Source organism: Nasonia vitripennis (assembly GCF_009193385.2).
Source record: "Nasonia vitripennis strain AsymCx chromosome 3 unlocalized genomic scaffold, Nvit_psr_1.1 chr3_random0012, whole genome shotgun sequence".
Lineage (NCBI taxonomy): Eukaryota > Metazoa > Arthropoda > Insecta > Hymenoptera > Pteromalidae > Nasonia > Nasonia vitripennis.
Window position 1 is genome coordinate 467,893 of NW_022279632.1, and position 23,866 is coordinate 491,758.

The window sequence follows — 23,866 nt, forward strand, 5'->3', positions numbered from 1 at the left end:
ACAACATTAAATAAAAATTTTGAATAACACTTGGACTCTTTTACTTGGTTTTCATTCATAGAAATAAAATGGATATGTATATCATTCTTGAACCAGTGGCGGCGGCGTAACATTGTTCGAAATCCACATCTCTTTTCACGCGAATTCAGTCTACAGTACTTGTACTTTATATACCCGCCAGGCGGTAACGTTAGTTCTCGATCCTAAAAACGGAATAATCTTTATATGCATAAGACAGAGCCGGCGTCAATGGAAAACCATCTAATGATTTCAACCGAAATTTTAAGGAATACACTGAAGGTAAATATATTCTGTACATGGGCCGTTTGCCAATAACATGAGTTTTGCAACAATGCGCACGAGTAGAGCGAAAAAAACTGCTCGAGCTGACATTGCTTATCGAGCGTATCGAGCACAATTATTAATATGTAAGCGGCGGTGGCGGCTGCAATATAAAATCTGAAACGCGTTGAAAAGCTTTTAATGTTAAAAAGCGGTAACTTTTTACTACTGAACTACTGAAAATTCCTGAACTGGCGGCGCAGAAACTTTTTTTTTTTAACTTCTGCAAAAGTGGGGGTTGACGAGCGAAGCTAACAGGGGGGCACCCCTTTAGTAAATATAATAGTAGATTTTATAGAAGGAAGAATCAATCCGACAAAAATAATTAAAGCGCTAGGGGGAGACGACTCGGAAGAATTGGATTATATAGAACCACTAACTTTAAAAATCGAAATGACTCAAGACGGTGCGAGTGATTTTATAACACTGAAAGCAAGCGGAAAATTTAAATTCACAACTACGTCGTTTAACTTAGGAGATGAAGGGAGACAACATTTATCGGAATTATATAACAGCGTGTCAGTTAGCATTTTACACAGTAAAGCGGCAGAAAAAGTAATGAGAGTTCTACCAAAATTGAATGAAAAAAATATGCTAGCACACGTTTTTGTCCTACGGCTTCAACAAGCAGCAAACGCCAGAAGCAAAGGCCGAAATAGCAAAAAATATTTATTCAAAATTAGATGGGGACGCGTATAATTCTACGATAAATAAAACATTTACAAGTGTGAAAAAAATAAGCCAACATTTTGTGTCAACATTTGGTTCGGGAAAATCATCTGACGAATTATTGGGAGAACTCGCAAGCATAAGGCAAGGTAAAGGGGAGAAAGTAGTAACATATTCAAACAGAATTAGAATTTCGGACGTGAATATTAAAGCGGCCGCGAACATGTAAAAGAGAAATACGGCAAGTTTCAAAACCGAACTTAATAGAAAGTTAGTATATTATTTCAAAAAGAGCTTGGACTGGCCAATAAGTACACGAATCGAAAATATTAGCGACTTAAACGAACCAATTGTAGCAGCAATACGAGTCGAACGCGACTTTGCGTGCTATCAAGAAACTATAGATTCGAAAAAGAATTCGGCAACAAAAAAACGACAACAGTGCGCGAGTAAATATAGTAACAACAAAATTTAGATAAATGCTAAATTTGCCGGAGAATAAAGCATAAGGCAGTAAACTGTTGGTATCGAAATCATGCACCGCAACAGGAGGCGGGCTCACCGCAGAGTAACAAGCCACAAGAGAACAATGGGGCGAAGTCCACGAACGGCTACCAAGCCGCACAGCCAGCACTATGGCAAAGCAAGCCACCGCCCCCTCCGAAACCACTCAGTGAAATTAATATTGCATGGACAAAAGGCTACTTTCGAAAATACTAATATGCAAGGCTCAGAAGTATGTACATATTGCAAAAAGAGGGTCACCTAATAGAAAAATGTTTGAAAAGGGAATATGTAAACAATAAAAGGCGCGAGGAACAGGAAAATGGGTCGGGACACTCCTCGTTTCAGAGCGTGGGACGGGCGGCCGAACAAATGCCGCGCTCGGAACAAAATACGAATCGGCAAAATCAGCAGTAAGCATACGAGAAGTAAGATTAAGTTCATACGCAAAATCACCCGAAAATGAACTAGATAATCCATTAACTGGCGACAAATTTTGTCTTATACTAGATTCAGGCGCAGGTCCGAATTTGTTAAAAAAAAAGAATGTGGAGTAGGCGTGATAATCAACGAGAATGTTGTAATTAATCTTAAAGAAATCACGGCGGAAATGACGCGAACTCTCGGGATAATTACGCTTTATTGTACGCCTTTGAAAATAGAATTTCACGTTGTGAATAATGATTTCTCAATAAAAGAGGCCGGATCATTAGGAATTTTTTTGCGCAGTCAGGAGCAAGCATCGATTATAGAAAAAATTGTCTCACAGTGGAACATCATCTTTTATGGCTGAAACTAAAGCAAGCGACTCTCAAGAAGACGGCGTGATGAGGAATATCCACGTAATAAATAAAAGAGCGGAGGTTAGACTAAATTAAGATTTGAATAGAGATGTAAATTAAACTCAACATCGAAATTTAAATCCAAATTAAAATCAAATCAATGTACAGAATTAAAATCAATAATTGGTTATGAATCAAAAACCAATCGAAAAGCTTGATTGAAATAAAAAATGGTATAAAATTGAAATGCAAACTAAAAATAAAAAATCGAATAAAATCAAGAACGCAATTTTGGAAGCGACGCCGAAACTGGCGCAAATCCAAACATCGAAAATAAATATGGGAAAGCCTGAGCTCGAAGACAGACAGAGCAATAACAAGGAGAATTACAAAAATTTAAGCTGTTAGAATACAGTAACAAGCGCAGAACAAAGGAAGAAGCGCGAAAAATTAAACATTAATTTTGTAAACGAAGCAAGTTCGGGGAAAAACGATGAAGAGAGTGGTGTCAAGAGAGGAGGAAGTATAGAAGCAGCCTCAGAGAAAGAGTCGCCGCGCAATAAAAGTTTACAACGGTTAGAACTGGGACAGACAAAGATAGAGAGATGGGATGATTACGAAAACTTAGTAAAGACGGAGGACAGTTAAGAGGCGTTAAAGGAAATTGAGGATTTAAAGAGAATACTTAATCAAATAATAAATGGAAGCTATCATTTTTACACTGCAAATACGCACGATGAACGTACTAGCGACATTTCATGGATTGGGGACGTGTAATTCCGAGGGAACGCTTCACTAGGGAATTTATTGCAGGCAATAGCGCAGAGGGAGTGGAATGAAAAATATTTGGTCGCTTTGCTGAATAAAGTGCAGACGCGACTTGAAAAAATTAAAAAGGACGCGAAAAGAGAAAAAAATGTATAAACGATATGCCGCCCTGTATTATTCATAACTAAAGAGAGAATAAAGAAAGTAACGGAGCAGTTGAGACTAGAACACATTGCAAGAGAGAAACAAGTTAAAGTACGTGAACTTGTTGCAGAGTTTAGCGATATTTTTCATGTGGAAGGTGATAAGCTATCTATTGAGGGCGTAGTAAATATCGTAACGGCCGAAGAAAGCGAAGCAGGAGAAAACGCAAGTGCGGACGAAAACTTGCAAGGAGGGACCGCACGCAGTGAAAGCGCGGCGCCGACACATGCAATAATGATGCGCACTCGGACAGGTGGGTAGTTAGAAGAAAAGTATAAGAAAGCAATAAAAGCCCTTACTCAATTGCAAGTGGAAATTCCTAACTCTGTAAAAATAAATAATAAAATTCACATCGCCGTCCCGTTAAGACAGGAAGCAATAACGGGCCCTACAAAGTCATTAGAAAAAATTAAAATCCTGTGCACAAATTTGACGCCGTTTTTGCGAAAATTTGAAATAAATTCAATAAGCGTAGCAAAAACCGAATTAATCGAAGGAATACACTGGAATAGAGTAAGTAAATTACTAAAAAACGTTTTTGCATATTAAATTAATTATATGCTTAGGGATAATTAAATATCTGCTAGTAGAAGATAGAGAAAAGCTAATTAGAGCAACACACGCGACAATAGTCGGCGGGCACAGAGGCGTAACTAAAACTTATAAAAGAATTAAACAAAATTTCTTATGGGAGTATTTGAAAGAAGACATACAAAATTTTATCCACAACTGTTTAGATTGTCAACTAAAAAAAATGTAGCTGTCTCGGGGACAGCCGATAGAAGTGAATAGTTAAATAGATGGTGTGGAATCTTGGAAAATTTTGAATAGTTTCGTTGCCACAGAATCAAACGTATACGAAATCAGAAATGTACTGGTCTTCGCAGCGGGACTGTAAATGTACTTTATAGTCTTCGACGTAAGAGTTCAAAATATATATACTATAGTCTTCGCGGCAAAACTGAAATGAATAAGTCTTCGACGTGAATTCAAATGCGTCTTCGTTGAGTGCAAAGTACTAACGTACATAGATTCATTTAATTGTGACTTTTTTGATGAATTTTATAATTTTTTGATTAAGTGATTTTGATGCGTAAATCGCCGCCATTTTCTTATTTTTCCAACTTAATCGCAACTTTAACAGGGAGTTAAAAAATCTTAGGTAAAGTCATCATTGATCAACTAGTAAATTTAGGATAGGCAAAATATAATACGAATAAAGAAAATATAATAAGAATAATAGTATATCGTACGATATTTTATGACACAACGTGCGTAATCCGAAATTTATAGAGTGCATTTTTGCACGAGCGTGCGGTAAATCGAGGTTTACGCCAGGGCTTGTCATACAATGATAATATTTACCGCAATAAGTCAATAATGTTTACCTGCAAACGTTTTGCGCATATTAAAAAAGTCACGTCGTTTAGTTGACGCAAAAAAAATTGAAGCGGAATGAAAAGGTACCGCTATATTAGCGCGTACGAAATCTGAGAAAACCCAATAGCCGCTTGCAGCGTGCGTGAATAAATGCGGCTGATATGTAAGGAAGAGCTGAGCTGTGCAAGCATGCTAACATGCGCGGCGAAGAGTGCGTGGTGGGGGGAGAGAGCTGCCGCTGCTTTCGTGACGATCGATCTGTCGCGTCGCCGTGATGGTCGCCGCTCGCCGATTCATACCCTAGTAAAATGTTTACCCGGTGAGCCTATAGAAGTATTCACTTTAAAAAGTTGGTCAGAGTAAAAACTAGATTACCTATGTTAATTACGAACATACCCACTGTGAGCATGCATAAGCTTTCAATGGATGTGGTCGGCCCACTTATAGATTTAGCGACATTTAACTTTAATACAAGCGTAATCAAAGCTACCTGGTATACGCCGTTCGAACTCGTATTTAGGAATTTAGCGCGTACGCCAACGGAGGACGAGCTAGAAGCCGATGATTTATTGGCTACGTTCAACGGGTATATGAACAATTTGGTCAAAAAATTAAACAAGTTGAATGTAATTGCTAGAGAGAACGCGATAAAAGCGAAAAAGAGGGCGAAAATATATTATGATAAACGCATAAATATAAAAACATTGCAAATCGGAAACTATGTATGGCTATTGAAATGATCAAAACCTTACAAATTGGAGGATCAATACAGCGGGCCGTATCAAGTATTGGTCGTCAGTCAAAATGGAAATATTAGAACTCAAATAAGTGCAACAAAGGAGATAGGTCGTGCATGCTAATCGCTTGCGCATGCCGCATGTTGAAAATACTGAGAAAACATAATAAACATGCATGAGTAATCCTAAACAGTAACCCGGTTCTTCCGGGCTCTTTAACTAAAGGTATAACACCAAATGCACTGAAACCTCAAACAAAATTGACCGGGAATAATACCGATCCAACGTATCTTGTAAAAAGCGGTATACATATATAGTTATGTATCTAGATATTTATCAATTTTTTCATTTTCTTAAAGTATCGATTTCTTCATGATAACACGGCCCCACAATCAAAAAAAAATTGTAAGTCCCAAAAACTTGACCACGGTACTTATATGTTTTTGGGATCGCTGAATCCGAATCCAGGGTCATTTTAACCCCATCAGATCTTAAGTCAAGGTCAAATAGGGGTCAAATTATCAAAATACATTAAGAAAAGACTAAACCATGGTATCTTGGGATTTTTTCGGGCGCTGAATCCGAATCCGGGCTTATTACAACCCTATCAGGTCATGGTCAAGGTCAGTTGAAGGTCAAATTATAAAGATTCATAAAAAGTAAAATCAAACCATGACATTTAGGGGTTTTTGGGGTCGCTGAATCCGAATCCAGGGTCAGTATAGTCCCATAAGGTTATATTTATGGTCAGTTGAAGGTTAGTTCAAGGTCATGGACGTAAAGAGAGTGAAAAAAATAGTTATAAACTGAAACAATGCAAAAGGTAATGTAAACCATAAAGCAAAGAACAATATATATGCAAGTACAATCGTATCCTTTAAAACTATATCATAGTTTGCTGCTCCTTCATTTGCTTTAAATTTGTTATAAGTATATGCAATTCAATAAAATACCCGTAAAAATATTAAGCCCATTACTCTTTTTTATAGTAACGAACTATTTTATTGTCAAATGATCTACGAAGTGGATTACGCTTCCGCTTCTCCGATGTTGATGGTAGATCTCTTTTTAACGATCAACAGTAATCTGCTAACATATTTACGTCCCATCTTCCTTGGTACCTGCGCTCCATTTCCTTGATATCTTGGTGAAATCACTTTCAAGTAGGAAAAAAAAGCCGAGAACGGGATTCGAACTCCAGCATGACGAACGATAGCGCGCCGCCTTAGTCTACAGCCACCGACATCGTTATTAATACGATGTTGAAAGTTGCATATGATCATCTCCCCCCTGTGGGAGCTTTTATTGTAATTGGGTTTAAGTTGGAGCTCAAGTTTAAGCTTGAGCTTGGGATTTTTGTTTAGTACAAATATTACATATATTGTTGATAATGTTCGCGCTTTTTAGCATGGCATAGGAAATTCATGAGTTAGGATTAGTAAATAATAAACTATGAATCATTGGTATTGATAATGAATATAATTTGCACCTATATGATATCCATTAAGTAACTCATTAGATATTTACGTTTGCTGTAACATCATTTCAATAAACTAATTGGTTTTAGGTGAAGGGATAAAATACACATATTATTAGATAAAATTACATGGTATAAATCTTATATTGTTGGAAAAAGGCAGATGTAAATGAAAACAGTAAAAATTTAGACGCATTTCTGCCGCGCGCCAACACGCGCGACAAAAACTGTTGTGTATTCACATCATAATGAATTCAAAACAGCAGGCAAAAATAATAAATATTCGAAGTGTAAGACGACATAGCAATGTCTTCTACTTAGCCGTCAATATTTTGATTTTTTTGATATTAAAATACAAATATTTTTAGGTAGAGAAAAGCTTATTGTCTCTAGATTACTCATACTTAAATATTTAGAAATTTTTCAAAATACACCACTGTTCGCCTGTTTTGGTATAATAGTATGCTCTTTTGACTATTTATGATTCAAGCGATAGTGCTTTGACTTGTACTGGTGTTTTCGAAATGCGATGCTATATTCAATGCTTGCCTTGTTTTACCATAATACCTGCAACAAAAGCGCATAATTACTACTTCAATTCCAGGATTCGAATTTTTCAACTTATCAAAGAATGTGGCATTTTATGGAAAATGCTAACCCATCAAATGAAGTATTTACGAACAGTAATGTTGAAGGGGTTGATCGCGTGGTTAAAGGAAAAGGAAGTTACGCTTTTTTAATGGAATCAACTTCGATTGAATATGCTATCGAAAGAAATTGTGAATTAACGCAAATTGGTGGACTTCTAGATTCAAAAGGCTATGGAATCGCCATGCCACCCAGTAAGTTAAGGTGTTCTTTTTGAAATTATGTGATTATAAACTGTTATCAAATGTTATATTAATTTATAATTGTAACCCCGGTAAAATGTGATTTTTAGCGTACATCTTGTTTTTCGCTAATGATTACCCGTTTGTGCGGGCGAGTTGACCTGAACCAAAGACGGAAGCGTTTATGAGCCACAAACGAGTACTGCAGCTACACAAGATAAAAAGCCTACTTAGCCCTTAGCTCCCACACTATATTTTCTGTAACGTGCTGATGTATTTTCACCTTTTTTATTTAATTATTGAGTGTGTCACATCCAATGATGCAACCGCTGTTTTAAGAAAATTACACCTTTAGCCTACCCATTCGTACGATAGCTGAGAGCTTTGAAAGTAAGTGTAGTATATAAGGAAAGAAAGGAAATAAAAGAAATCTTAAGAAAATTACCCAGGTTTAATCAGATCTATGCTCTCATGATTCAAAGGAAAGGGACAAACAATCCGTGCTTAGTTGGTATGTATATCCTAGCTGTAGTTGCAGGCAGTTAAGAAAAAGATACTAAATTAAAAATCTTACTTACTATCTCCTTGATGATGTCTGGACACTGCAGGCCTTGCTGTATTCACACGGAGAATTTTTGTTAGGAAAAATATATAGGCGTTGCGCAAATAAAAAACGATGACCCTGGTAGAATTTTCACCCGTCCGGCTGGCCTGGTTGCTACGCGATGGTCAGTCCCCTTCGCATATTTTTCGCTATGAAAACTGGAAAAAACTGGCCAGTCTTGCACATACACATAAAGAGCACTTTGCATGTACACAACCTTTTAAGATTATTATATAGGATAATAAAACTCATTCAATATAAGATGAAAATGATTTATGAATAAAGCTCGTATTTTTATAATTTTTTTTTTTAATTAAACGATACTTTACATCATTTTAAATCCTTTGAGGTTGTGATTGGTAACTTAAATTAGTGAGAAAGTAAATGGAAGCCATATAGTCTTATTAGCAGTAGTTCAAATCCATTAATGTTATGCCATGTGCATTGTATTGAAGCTAGATATATGAATTTTTGTACAGATATTTGTAAAATTATTTAGAAATAAGTTACCCTAACAGTTTTTATTTAACTGTTTCCGTTGGAATTTTCAGCTCAAGGATACACTTAGGATTTGTCGTGTCAAATTTTATGTTAGACTTGTTTCAGAGGATCTACTTACTCTAGCCAGTTGTAATTCTGGTTTTTACTGTATTTTTGTAGGTAGTAAGTTATAATAACTTCGCCTCTTTTTCCAATGCAATAATAAAAATTTTCATTTTCAAAAGTCAGTAGGAATTCTCATTCCGATGTCTGTTTATCAAATTTTCTATATGTCAGCGATGAACCCAAATATTCAGATGGGTGTTCGAATTACAATTAAAAGTTTATCACTTGAAATAAATTTAATTAAGATATTATTTTATTATTTATACCATTTTTTTATTTTATAACATTCGGTTAATACTTTTCTGCCGTGTTATAACCAGGGCCAGAAGGGCCCTGTTTATTGTAAATTAACGTCGGGCGTGCAGAAGGCACGGCTCGGCCGACTCAGATCATGCACGTGTTTTTACACGAGCCCGCGGAGGCGGCGTAGGTCGGGTCGTAGGCAACAAAACACGAGAAGTTTAGATAAGGAAATGTATATTCAATTGTAACTATACACGGAGGTGCAAACGCCGCACACTTCGACGAACGATAAAGAGAGACGAGAGATATTACCCTGTCGACGCGAGAGAGTGGCAGTAGTACTTGACGCAACGGACGTGGTCCAGTCTCGGACGTGGAGATGTACAGTTCGGACGGGCGTCGCAGCAACTCGTCGGTAACGCACAGACGAATATCGTTCGCTCTCGAGATGCTCGCAGGACTCACAACAAATCCGCGTATATAGTAGCGCGAGCTACTCGTGTGGATAGCGCAGCGAGACTAACTCTAGTCTCGGTTCTCCCGGCCGTCAGCACATCGTTGTCATATCTCGCCAACGCTGTGCGGCCAGGCGGCAACCGCGCTACCTATGCTCTCACTCTCTCTGTCTCTATCTTGCCTCGTTTCTCGTTCTCGCTCGTTTCGGCGCTCGTTGGTAGCTTGCTGAAACAATAATCTTATTACAATTAGTACATGATTAGCCGTTAGACATTTGACGTGCACTTGGCCGTCACAACACCCTCCCCCAGACGCTGTGTATCCTGCCAGGTGTACCAGCTCGCACTCAGTCATGTCTAACTGGGTAATAAGAACTTGTAATAAATATCAATTTTTACAAGGTAAACTTGACTTTTTATTATCATCATTAATTAGATAATACATATAATTAAAGAAGTAAATAAAAATAGTTCATTTTTAGTCTCTCGCCTCTCTTTTTACATACGGCCGTTGGCCAGTACGGCAGTCTTTTGCCTCTAAAAAAAAAACATTAAGAGAGAAGGAAGAGAAATACGTAAAAACAAAATGCTTCATTGCACGGGATTGAGGTAAGGTACAGGACGAAATGAAGTGGTTCGGCCGTTAGCCTGAGCTTCTTCTTCTACTTCTTCTTGTACTTGTCGCCGTACGTTAAGTCCATTCCATGGACGTTGAAATTGGGGCACTCGTCCAATCGAGCAATACCTCGGTATCCGCAAATGGAACATTGCGGTCCAGGTTCGGTGTAAGTCGGCAGCCTATTTTTCGCTCGACGCTTCAGTTCACGGTTACGGTCGAACTCTTTGTTCAACTGTTCGTTGGTTAGAGTCAGCCGTTTCTTTACGGCTGTTGCTGCTGGAGCGGCCGTGGTTTTCGATGTCGTGTCGGGCTGATGGCTGGTCGAATCTGGCCTTACGGCTGTTGGAGCCGTTTTCGGGACAACCGGTGGCGCTGGCAATGGTTGCGGCTTCGCTTTGAATTTGGCCTTTAGAAATGCCACGGTTTCTACTAGGGTTGTGTCTCCCTTAGGTAAATCCGGCCGGTGACCATACTTTTCCTTAATTTCCGACCCAATAGCGATGGCTTCTTCCAGCGCAGCGATCAGCTCGGTTTTGAGCTGCGTCGCTCGGTTTCTCGCTTGCTGTCTTCTGACTAAAGCCTGAGCGAACTGTGCGTCCTCTATCACCTGCAGTTCTTTCAGCAGAGCTTGCTTTCTCAGTTCGATCTCGGCCGGTGATTCCGGGATAGCAAAGATCGACCGGTTGAGCAGTTCGCTTCCCACCTCAAATCCGGATGGGACGTTGGCCGGTACTGCTGGTGTGTCGTCGACCGTGTGACTCATCGACTCTTCGACGATTTGTTGGACAATATCCTCTGCTAGCTCCCTGATGTCGTCCATCTTGCGTTCAGCCGTCTATGTGGGAAGAAGGGAATTATGAGTGGAGAATGGGACGGTATACAGAAGAATGAAGCTCTCTAATCGAATGATTTTAATTGTCAACCGTACCCGCCGCCTTGCGTGCGCTCGCGTTTTCCTAGGAGACAAACTATTCGGAACGTCACGCGGTTTATTTTTCGAACCTTTCGGTCTTTCGCGTTTCGCTTTGTCTACTTCGACGCTTACGGTTTTTGTCGGGTTTACAATCTTTGCCGGTAGTGTTTTGCGTTTTACAAGTAACCGCGTTTTCCTCGTCCTACCTCGCTTTTTCGGTCGCTCGCTACTTGCGTTAGATTCTTCATTGTTGACGGACGTAGTCCTGATGTCGTCTACTTGATCAGTAACTTCGCAGCCGTTTGCTGCTGCGATAGGCTCACCGTCGTTTTCTTCTCTATTGTTATACTTTTTCAAATATTCGACAGCAGTCGGTCCATCAACCTTTCCGTTTCGGTCAACTAGTTCGTAAATACCTGGACTTCATCATAGCAGACTTCATCGCCTACTGAATACTCCACGTTTCGGTGTCGGCTGTTGAAATATTTGGCTTGGCGCGCTTGCGCTTCTTGAGCGTTATCGTTAGCCCCTTCTTGGAGTTCTCTCAGCTTCTCCATCCTAGCCTTCCATTCAGATATAGCGATCTGATCTTCGTTGGCTATAGCTTCAATCTCCTCTTGTCGAAGCAGAGATTTGGGGTGGCTCGGCTGTCTACCAAAATTCAACATCGCCGGAGAAGTCTGGAGTGAGTCTTGTGTAGCCGTGTTCATACTGAATGCGAACTCTGCTATATGTTCGTCCCAGTTTTTATGATGACCCTCGATATATTCGCGGATCAGCGTTTTAATCGTGCGGTTCGCACGTTCTACGGTGTTAGGCTGAGGGTAATACGGTGGTGCGTACGTATGGTGTACTCCCCGTTCCTCTAGGAATTTATCCATAGCCTTATTTCGAAACTCTGTTCCGTTGTCGGAAAAGAAGACTTTTGGCGTTCCGAACCGTAGAAAAACCCGTTCATTCAAGTTTTTAATGATGGTCTGAGCGTTGGCCTTTCGTATAGGTATGCATTCTACCCACCTGGTAAACATGTCTTGAAACACCAGTAAATATTCATAACCGTGAGTAGACTTTGGTAGCGGACCCATTACGTCACCAGCAACTGTTTCCCATGGACGCGAGAAGTTGCGACTGCCCATCTGACCAGCTGGTTTTCTTTGTTCAACTTTGCATTGTTGACAGATCAAGCAGTTTCGGACGTAATATGTCACATCTTTTTTCATCGATGGCCAATAGTATGACAGGGCGACTCATTCTTGCGTTTTCTTGCGGCCGAAATGACCTGACGTCGCTTCGTCATGACACTCGTTCAAAACTTGAGTTCTTTTCTCTTTCGGAAGTACTAATTTCCAAGCATTCTCATCTTGGAAAACATCATCGACGAATGCGTCAGGCCGGTAGGTATATAATTTTCCACCTAATAACTTCCAGCCAGGAAATTCTAGCGGGTTATCAGTTACTTCCTTCTTTAATTCGGTGTACCATTTGTCAGTTATTTCGTCCTCTGGTGTAATACTCGCAATAATCGGACGTGTCTCTTCTGCGTCGTCTCCTTCGTAAAGTCTCGACAGCGCATCGGGAACCACATTCATTGAGCCTTTGCGATGTTCGATCGTGTAATCATATTCCTGCAATTTAAGTGCCCAACTGGCTAAACGTCCAGTTGGATTTCGTAAATTACTTAGCCACTTGAGACTGCTATGATCGTTAATCACAAGAAAATGGTAACCTTCAACGTACGGACGGAATTTTTGTATCGCCCAGAGAACCGCTAAACATTCACGCTCGCTCGCTGAGTAATTCCGTTCTGCCGGAGTCATAGTGCGACTCGCGAACGATAACACACGTTCTTCCCCTTCTATCACCTGCGTTAAAACAGCACCAAGGCCTGTGCCAGAAGCGTTGCATTGTAGACAGAAGGTTTTATTAAAGTCTGGTCGGTGGAGAACCGGAGCGGATGCTATCAGCATTTTAGTTTGCTCGAACGCGCGTTCTTGGTCCTCCCCCCAAACGTAGCTTGTTCCTTTCTTAAGCAGTCGATTTAAAGGTTCAACTATCGTTGCAAAATCTTTGAGGAACTTCCTGTACCACGACGACATTCCCAAAAACCTGCGCAGTTGTTTTAATGTCTTCGGAGTCGGGTACTCTATAATCGGAGCGATTTTATCCGGATCCGGACGAAAACCGTCCCTGTTGACGAGCACGCCAAGATACCGCACTTCCGATTGACAAAAATGACTTTTCTCGCGATTTATAGTCAATCGTGCTTTGGCTAGCTTCGTCAGCACGATCTCTAAGACTTTTAAATGGTCTTCGAACGTTTCGGTACAGACGATAATATCGTCCAAATAGCTGTAACAGTGTGGTTCGAGATCGGGCGTAATCAAGGAGTCGATCATACGCTGGAAGCAGGCAGGAGCACCAGCTAAGCCGAACGGGAGACGTTTCCATTGGAACAGCCCCATTCCCGGGACCTTGAATGCTGTATACGGTCGACTTTCCCTTTTTATTTTTATCTGATGGTAAGCGTTGCTCAAATCTATCGTAGATATGTAACGAGCACATTGAAGCTTACTCAAGATAGTATCCATGAAAGTTAGGGGGTAAGCGCTTACTTTGGAAACTTTATTTAATTTGCGGAAGTCGATGCACAATCGACGCTTTCCACTGTTCCCCTTTTTCACCATCACGACGGGACTAGCCCAGTCGCTGAACGAAGGCTCGATGATATCTGCTGCTAGTAACTCTCTTACTTGAGAAAAGAGCATTTCTTCGAGTTTCTTCGAAACCGGATAGAATTTTTGCTTGATCGGACGACATGTCTCTACCTCTAGATCAAACTCCACCAAGTTCGTAAAGCCGAGCGGCCCATCATCTTTAGGAATTAACCGATCGAGTAATTCTTCTAACATCCGTTTCTGGCCTTCATGCAAATCCTGCAGGCCAATTGAAGCTAAGACCGGACGAGTGGTTCCGTCTGTTACCGCTTCACAGGCGTTTATGACTTCGGTTGAATTTTCAACCGTTAACGTTCGTTCACGAGGGTTACGCCTGGCGTCGAATTGTAGAACGAAGTCCGCGCCTAAATTGCATCCTTCACGTAAGTCAAGTACTACTAGCGTAGTAAGCGTCCTGGTTTGTCCACCGATCGTGAAGGGCAAGTCGACTGTTCCAGTCACCATTGAGGTTTTACCGTCCGCCATGCAGGCGACTATTCCGTCACATGGTTTTATTTCTGCGTTACATGCACTGGCTAGTTGTACGGACGTAGCCCCGATGCAAGTTTGAGTGGCTCCTGGGTTGTAAAGGGCCCTGACCCTGAATTCACCTACCTGCACCTGCAGCCACCAGCGCTGGTCGGATAAAACAGCGTTACTACTGGTCGCTGCACAGTGTGCTATTGCAGTCGGATTTAGTTGTTCAGTCGACTGTGATGCCAAGATCCCTGAATTAACCTCGGGATCAGTACGGATCTCGCTTACTGTTCCCCTTTGGCTTTTCCCGCACAATTGGGACACGTCTTCTTCGTAAAGCCCGGTGACTTACAAGTCCAGCAAGCTAGTTCTCTTTTTTCCTTGTTTGCTGAGTCACTCGAATTTCCAGACGGTTTATTGGCCTCCTTGGAGTCGGACTTATTTTTCACATCTGTCGGTACTGTGGACTTCGTCTGCTGATTTTCCGCAAAGGTTTTCTTCTTACCCTGGGTAGATCTATTGGACCCTTTTGGGTTCTGACGGCCGTAGTTATCCTTCTTTGCTATTGAAGGGTAATTGTTGTTGACCCAAGTCTTGAACCAGAGGGGTGGCTCCTTTGCATCCGTTGGACAGATAGCTGCTATCGCCGGCTGATTTTTATTCTTTGCCTTCTCCTGTGGATTATAAGCCGCTCCTGGTAGCATAGATTTCTCCGGAGTAGGGGGTGGCTTGTAACGTGATTTTGCTCTCGTCCGTTTCTCGGCACTAACAGCTTTACTCTTGAATTCGTTTAGAGTTTCGAATTCTATTCGACCGAAAATCAATTTTAACTCTGGATTCATATTTTGATATAAAATATCCAGCTGTTGTCGAACTGGTAGGGCATCCGGCATACGGTTGAATATCATGACCATGCTAACGTAGTAATCGTTTACGTCTTCGTGTGGTCCCTACGTACGTGAACTCGCCTCCACAATTAGTTGTGAGCGCTCTTCGTCTGTCATGCCGTACGTTGCTCTGGCTTCCTTGCAGAAATCTTTCCACGTGTGCCATTTCGGACGTTCAACCTTAGCCCATTTCAGTGCTCTTCCTGATAGTAAAGAGGTGGTGTGTGATAACGCGTCTAACAATTCTTCCTCTGAAATCCTTGGACGAGCTAGTTTCCTGCAACCTCGCACTAATCTGATAAACTCTTCTACATCTTCTGTTGACGTGCCTCCGAATTTTACATTCCATTTCCGTATTTTGTCGTTAATATCGGCGGAATTTTCTCTCAACGTATTTTGGAGGTTAGAGTCATAATATCCAGACGTATTAGTCTGTAGGTTGCTTGGCCCTCGTTCTGAAACCAGGCGCTTCGGACGTATTGGCTGGTCCCCCTCTCTCCAAGCATTCCCACTCCTTTGCTGGGAATCACCAGTATTTTGTGGTTGGTTTATTCTATGCTGATCGCACGTCTGGCAACACTGGCTTTGATGACATGTCATTACTTGTGCCTGTTGTGCCATTCTGTTCTGTGAAAAGATATTCCTCTCGTAACTCGACTGTTGTGACGTATACGGAGGCTGAATCGGCCGTAGTTGGCCAGGTGTATGGTTGTGTGGTGTCGACTGTTGACTTAGCCTTCGCTGAGGTTGCTGGTATATGTTGCTATCTTCTAATTCTGAAGTTGAGAGATTCTTGTTCGTTGGTTCGAAATACCTGGTCGTGTACGTCTCATTAAAATCTACGTGTTTACTCTTTGTCCCTACTGATGGTGGTGCATCTTCTTTCGACCGTGTAAATTCTGATGTTCTTAAACGGGTACTACACGCTGGGGGCTCTCTCTGAGCGCTGTTAGCTATACGTAATTTCTTTATATATTCGCACGCCTCATCTCGTATTTTCTTATACTGTGCGATTTCGTCGTCTTTCTTTAATAGGTCGTCGACGACTCTTCTCGGTAAATTATACGTGCAACCGTCGCTGGCTAAATACATCAGGGAATCGACGTTCGATGTTCTCTCTTGTTCATCCGCTAATTCTGGGGGATTCACGTCTATTCTTATTTGAACTGGATTTTCGAGGCTTTCCTCAACAACGTCATTCCCTACCGTGCTAGTATTATCGCACGGATTACCACCGAAAATTGTTGCTAACGGTTGTCGAACCTGTTCTCTATGTAGCGGTTGACCGAACCCTATTGTTACTGGTTCCAACCAGCTGAATTCGTTTTCGACGCCGCTTGGATTGCTGCAGTCCGTAGGCTGATACGCCTGTTGCTCCTGGCTTTCAACATCAGGATTGCTGATTGCATTTCTTTGGTGCAAAATTCTTATTGCATTATTTGACTTATTTGATTTGCGTTCCGCTCTTCTTCTTCAAATATGCCGCTGACTTCTTGAGGGATATAATTTGTTATGTACAACGCGCGTCGTGTCGCCCGCGACCTAAATAACTCCTCCGAATTTAACAGGGTTAGCGACGGACGGAAGTCTTCTGGCGCGTAGTCACCTGCTAGGCACCTAAACAATCGACGCATTCTGTCTTCATCAGCCCCCCTATCCTGCAAACCTAAGAAATCTAACGCTTGACCTAACGTATTCGCGTCCATCGATCTTACGTGGTCTTGTATCGCTACATGCGATCTGCTTAAGCCTATGTACGAGCCAGTTAAAGACATTGTGCTCGTTGAGTATTCTGACATTTAATAGAAGCAGAGCCGAGTCAAATTCAGCACAACCAAAAAAAAACTCAGGATTCAACTATCCAAGTTACTCTCGAAGTGAATTTAATACTTAGTTGTCGGCACTGGAACACACGTTTGCTTTTTCGATTAATACGTGTGATTTAATTTTAATCACTCCATTAAACTTTTATAACGGTAACAATGATTTGTTTTTGAACCGCGATAAATTGCCTGACAGAGCAAGTAATCACGTACGTTTTGTGCTACAAGTTTTAAAAACCGAGAAAGAGAAAAAAAACTTACTAATTTGTAAAAAAAAAACAATTCCACTTTAATAAATTATTAGTGAATTTAAAGGTTACTAACTCCCTCTATCATGCAAAAAATTTTTTCTACGCGAATTCGAAAAAGCAATTATACGCCGGAGCTGCTGTGTGTTGATTGTATATGTATTTTTATTCGTACGTTTCTGTACTCAACTACGCAGCTATTTTTTTTTCACAAAACCAGGCTCAAGATCTCGCGAAATTTTCCTAAATTATTATCGCGATTTATGCCTTAACATTCCTAATAACACAACAATTTGTTGAACTGCCAGATTACGGCTTAACAGTAGTCAAGTATAAAAAATTGCATCAGAGTGCAAAAAGAATTCTCAAAAATCCATACAATAGTTTGAATTCCTATACTGACTATAGTTCATCCGTCTCACTCGCACTCAGCCAAAAATTCCCTGCCTAACGGGTGACACTGTAAGCATTCAAGCTCTCGGTTCGCGGCGCGCGATGTAAACAATGTATACACTCGCTGTCGCTGGCCGCTCGGTCGTTGACCGTTTCGAATTTTGAAGACTGATGCCTGCCGCTACAAAGTTAAACTGCGCGTATTATTCGACGCTGTTTAATACTTTCTACCTTTGCGGTCAGTTTTTTTTTTTCCCGAGTCTCACTTACGTCTACAATGTGTCGACACTGTAGCACGAGTAGCCGCTATACAATTTTTGTACACTCGCGAGTTAAATAGCTTGACCTTGACACACGTTTTGGGGCGCCATTTATAACACTCGGTTAATACTTTTCTGCCGTGTTATAACCAGGGCCAGAAGGGCCCTGTTTATTGTAAATTAACGTCGGGCGTGCAGAAGGCACGGCTCGGCCGACTCAGATCATGCACGTGTTTTTACACGAGCCCGCGGAGGCGGCGTAGGTCGGGTCGTAGGAAACAACACACGAGAAGTTTAGATAAGGAAATGTATATTCAATTGTAACTATACACGGAGGTGCAAACGCCGCACACTTCGACGAACGATAGAGACGAGAGATATTACCCTGTCGACGTGAGAGAGTGAGAGTGCAGGTACTTACAACTCGGTAGTGGCAGTAGTACTTGACGCAACGGACGTGGTCCAGTCTCGGACGTGGAGATGTACAGTTCGGACGGGCGTCGCAGCAACTCGTCGGTAACGCACGGACGAATATCGTTCGCTCTCGAGATGCTCGCAGGACTCACAACAAATCCGCGTATATAGTAGCGCGAGCTACTCGTGTGGATAGCGCAGCGAGACTAATTCTAGTCGCGGTTCTCCCGGCCGTCGGCATATCGTTGTCATATCTCGCCAACGCTGTGCTGCCAGGTGGCAACCGCGCTACCTATGCTCTCACTCTCTCTGTCTCTATCTTGCCTCATTTCTCGTTCTCGCTCGTTTCGGCGCTCGTTGGCAGCTTGCTGAAACAATAATCTTATTACAATTAATACATGATTAGGCGTTGGACATTTGACGTGCACTATATTTCCGTCACAATTTATAATATTATTTATAATATTATTTTATTATTGTAAAAAATGTGCATGCAAGAGACCAAATCTTTACGTACATTAGTTTCCGAATAATAGCAGTCGGAAAATTTGAAAAATAGTCATCAGAATGAGAATTTCTTCTGACTTTTGAAAGTAAAAATTCTTACATAACAGTAGTACCCCGGCACCATGGAGAAAGTAAACAAATCTGACCCTGACCCTTCACCCGAACCAGTGAGAGATCAAGGCCGAAATTGTTTATTCTCCATGGTGCCATTTGTACTTTGGAGAGAGCCCCCCTCCCCCCTCTGGCTATCCAAAGTGCCTCTGAATTCTCGAAGTATTTTGGAGATAACCTCTCTTCCTCTTTTCTGTCTATCCAAGGTGCCTCTGATTTTTCGAGACACTTTGGAAAGCGACGGGGCGACTTCTTATAGTGTTAGTGCTCCGACGGTCAGCGGGTGATTAGCGAAAATTTCGCCAGCACCGAAACTAAATACACACACACATACACACACATACACACAGACGCGGCAGCCTGGACGTATTTTCACACACATACGCACACGCGTGCGCGCGCGCTGATATTTTGCTAGTACAAGCGTTTATACGTACTAAATTATCAGGTTTCTTGCTTCTGTGTAGCCTGAAATCGTATAATTAGAAGTATCAATTAAACACTATACGCCAGGTGTTATTTTACCTTACACAAGAACGTATGGCTTAGTGACGCAAGTATACGTTGCATAGACTGCTGAATTAGGTAAGAAAATGGCCGTGTTAATAAAAATAAACCACCAAGTTGATATATTCTTGGAGAATTTCTTAAAAAGTACTCATGTTTTGCACAGTTTCTCACTTCTGCGTTTTCTGATATGCAGTGTCGTCAAGAACTCCACTTTTTCGCTAGCTGACTATATTTTTGCTATGCAAAAGCACCCTCTACTGTCGAGATTCATAGCTTAGTGGCACTATAAAAGAGTTCTGAGTTAAGCAACTAGCCATTAAACAGTATCCAACAGTAGCCACGAAAACTTCGGAAAGAACTCTACAACCCAAAATGGACAATCTTCAAGTGTTGAGAATCGTGCTAACCATCTTGAGCGCGGTTCTTGTACGTGAGCCAACAACACGCATTTTTTGTAATGAAGCATGGCGTTGTTCTTTAAAACACTGTTCAATCAGCTGTTTATTAAAGCGGTTAAAATATATTTTGGGCTTCTGCAGTCTGCGCACTATTATGTACTTATTCAATCGTGGCTTGTTGGAGAGCGATACTACCCGTGCTCTTAGCGAGAGTGGATACTATCCGTGCTCTTAGCGAGAGTGGATACTATCCGTGCTCTTAGCGAGTCATGCAGCAATATCAGCAGATTGTTGGTAAGATTCTCTGTCTGTCTGTCTGTCTCTCTCTCTCTCTCTCTCTCTCTCTCTTTCTCTCTCTCTCTCTCTCTCTCTCTCTCTCTCTCTTTCTCTCTCTCTCTCTCTCTCTCTCTCTCTCTCTCTCTCTCTCTCTCTCTCTCTCTCTCTCTCTCTCTCTTAAAGCACGTGCAAGAGTTCGTTGTGAGCGTATTTTTGATCGTGAAATCTGAATGCACAGATCTTGATAAACTGATTGCTGAAACTAAAGGAGAAGCGCTGATTGCGCTCGTACAACTAGATGATGAGGAGGTGGAGCAGAAACCCTCAGTCTTTGAAATGGAGGCCAACGAGACGCCATTGGACCTTACAGCAGTAGCAGCAGTCACGACCGGTGTTACTGCCGTAGTTGTCAAGATGGAAGCTAACGAGACATCAGCCAATGTAGCCTCAGCAAATACAAGTAGTTCAAATGACGCTACTACTACTACTGCTGCTGCTGCTGCTGCTAAGACACGACAGAATCAATCGTCACAAATACTGCTACCACAGCTATGGCCGTCGATACATCGCAGGTTGAGCCAGCGCCATCTGAGGTGCACGCGATAACGACACTTGAAAAAAACGATGACAAGGGAATTAACGAGGATTATAATTATAATGATGACGCAGAAGTCTCTGATGCATCGTCCTCATCGTCTGACTCTACTGCTTTCTTCTGCTCCTCCTCAGTCGGTTCATCCTCAGCCACTGAATCGGTAGTTGACGAAACATCAGGACACAGTAGCACAGAGGTTGTATCTGGTGGTACTGATGATGATGATGATGAATGTAAGAGCCCTCTCACATGTACATTACCACAAGAATAAAATGTAAAGCGTGCAAATTAATTAAAAATATAAATTAGCATTATGGTTGCAGGAGGGTGCTGGCGTTGAACAGCCGCCGAGAGAGCACATCCCGGGGATACCCGAGATAAAACTTTTTCAAGAATACTAGCAACGAACGCTCGCTTTGCTCGCGATTAACAAATTAATTGTAATGATATTTAATTATTTGACATGTCATTATTAAATATACTATTAAATATTAGATGTACAATCGATGGTAATTAATTCGTGTGAAACATTTTTGCAATGCTCCAATCAGATTGCTAGATTGATAAATTCTAACCAATCAGAAGCATAAGAATTAATTACCGTCGAGTATAAATGAATATATTCAATACAGCCAACATTCTATAAAAGTAGTTATAGCTACTAGTACGCAGGACCTGCTTTAAAATTATAGAATAAAATAGAAATAAATTTTGAATATTAAAAAATGTTTTTAAACTCTTCGTAATTATTTGATGACAGTAATTAATTAATTGTTTGTAATATTAATTATTAACAAAATATAACAATAAAATAATATTAATTGAAATTTGTTTCATTCACATTTAGAATATAATGTAAATTGTAGAATTATAACAATCATAACTTTTATATTCTGTACTAAAATGTAATACATAATACAATATTTACTTTTATATTAAATGATAATAATATCTTAAATCTCTAGCGAAAAGAAAAATGAAAACAACTAAAGAAAACAGTTATGAACTGCAGATGACAGCAGAAAAATGTCGGAATTAAGACACAGACAACAATAATCTTCTGTTGTCATCAGTTTTATTTAGTTTGCTAGAGTTTTTTTCAGTTGGTTTCAGTTCTTTTCAGGTATATCATTTTACAATTTTGTAAATGAGTAAAAATGAATACAACAGACAATAACTATTAATAAGCGAAGACAACAGTTTTTTCATAGTTTAAAACAGTTTTCTTCATTTTATAATTGTTATCTTCTATATGCACTAGTTTTTTCCTAATCAAAACAGTTATCTTCGGATTTCTACTGATTTTTCTTTTTAAAACACGTCTTTAATCACATAATAGAATAGAAAACTGAGAAAACTAAAAATACCTGTAAATGACTGTTGTCTTTGTCTATATTTTGACATTCTTCCGATAAAAGTTTCTGTTTTGTTCAGTTATCTTCTGTTTTAGTCTAAACGCTTCAGATAAAAACTGTTACGTGCAGAATTCTTTTTCCACTAAGGATCAATATAAGTATGAAAAATTATGTAATTTGATATAAAACCATATATTATATCCTTGCATAAAGATTAATTAATTTAATTATTATTTTATACAATAATTATCTAAATTATTAAATAAGTCAGTATTTAAAATATTTTAACAATCCTTATTGAAAAATCTTAAGTAAGATCTTCAGTCAAAATTTTATCTGTGATTTTGCGTACGGATTTATAAAATTTAATGAATAAATAAAAATCAATTATTAATAATTAAAAGACACATTATTGATTGTGTAATTAGTATGATTATATCACCTGAAATTTTTATGTCTAATATTTTTAAATCAAAATATTGCTGATAATGCTTCAATGCATGTAATTTTTAATGTGGTTTTACTATTTCAAAAAGAATTTCTAATTATAACAAACAGAAAAAGAGTATTTCAGAAAAAAAAACTAATATAGCAATATACCTAATAGTGGAGATCTCATTTGAGATTTATCAATAGGGATGACTATAATTGTTGAGACTGTTGAAATATTAAAATTTACATCAGCTTTTTTGCACGGCTTGAAGAAATATACATAACTATCAAATTTTATAACAAATATTTAGATATTATAATAAAAATATATAATACATTATAAAAATAATGATTGAATTGATCCAACATGGCGGAGTTGGATGACCCTCCTGATAAGCAAGTTCATAATTTTTTGGTCATAAATTCAAAGCTGTTACAACTGCTATTTGTGTGATATGTGATGAGGCATACTACATCAGCTGTCTCACACTGAAAAACATTAACTACCAATTCGTTGGGAAAAATCTGATAATCTGACCGGAACATGCTGGCCTTAACCTCACCTCACTCTCCAAGGATAAAAGTCTTACAATTAGTGACTCGGCAAGACTACTGATTACTCAAGTTAAACTAAGAAAAATTGAGGATCTCAGGAGAGATCTATTGAAAGATTTTCATTCTCAAAATAAATACACAGTTAAAACAGACAGTAGTGATGAGTGTGAGCATAGTGACTACATCCTAGTGAAATCTGAAAACGTGCTACTAAGACAATTAGTTAACGAATTAACAGAGAAAAATGAGCTGATAAACAACGACCTGGTAATCACATGTGTGAATAGTGACAGTGCTGATCAAACTGAGATTCTTCTCAGGAATAAGCTGAATAGCCTATGCAAAATAGAAAAAGTACTGCTGATAAATCCTTAGATCAAAATTGTTGGCATCGTCAATTACGCCAGCATGAACGCACTGGACATTGAAACTGACATAAATGTAAGGAACTTTAGTAATCTAGCAAGTAAAGGCAAAGTTCTACATGTAAAAGCTCATACAACGAGATGAGCTCGGTTCTGATGGAAGTCCCAGCTGAATGTTACTCAAAGTAAATTCAAACTTTTTGTTGGACATCAAATTTGCAAAGTTCACGATCTTATAAACACAAGTCCATGCATCAAATGTGGACGATTTGGCTACAATGCCAAAAAATGTTCAAATGCAACAATGTGCTTAAAATGTGCTGAACCTCACAAAACAAGTGATTGTGTCAACGGAACAAAAAGGAGAGAGAGAGAGAGAGAGAGAGAGAGAGAGAGAGAGAGAGAGGGAGAGA

General features: G+C 40.0%; 1 protein-coding gene across 4 annotated transcripts in view; it reads left to right on the top strand.

Annotated features, from left to right (window-relative positions):
* The window catches only part of LOC107980680 (glutamate receptor ionotropic, kainate 2), a 602,400-nt gene that overhangs the window by 397,529 nt on the left and 181,005 nt on the right, over positions 1-23,866 (top strand). For all 4 annotated transcript variants that reach the window (XR_004227195.2, XM_031927147.1, XM_031927149.1 and 1 more), the window contains one exon: positions 7,468-7,705. Coding sequence is in view for 3 of the 4 variants with exons in the window: in XM_031927147.1 (XP_031783007.1) it covers positions 7,468-7,705 (238 nt within the window). In the remaining variant the exon portion in view is untranslated. The remainder of the gene's footprint in view (positions 1-7,467; positions 7,706-23,866) is intronic.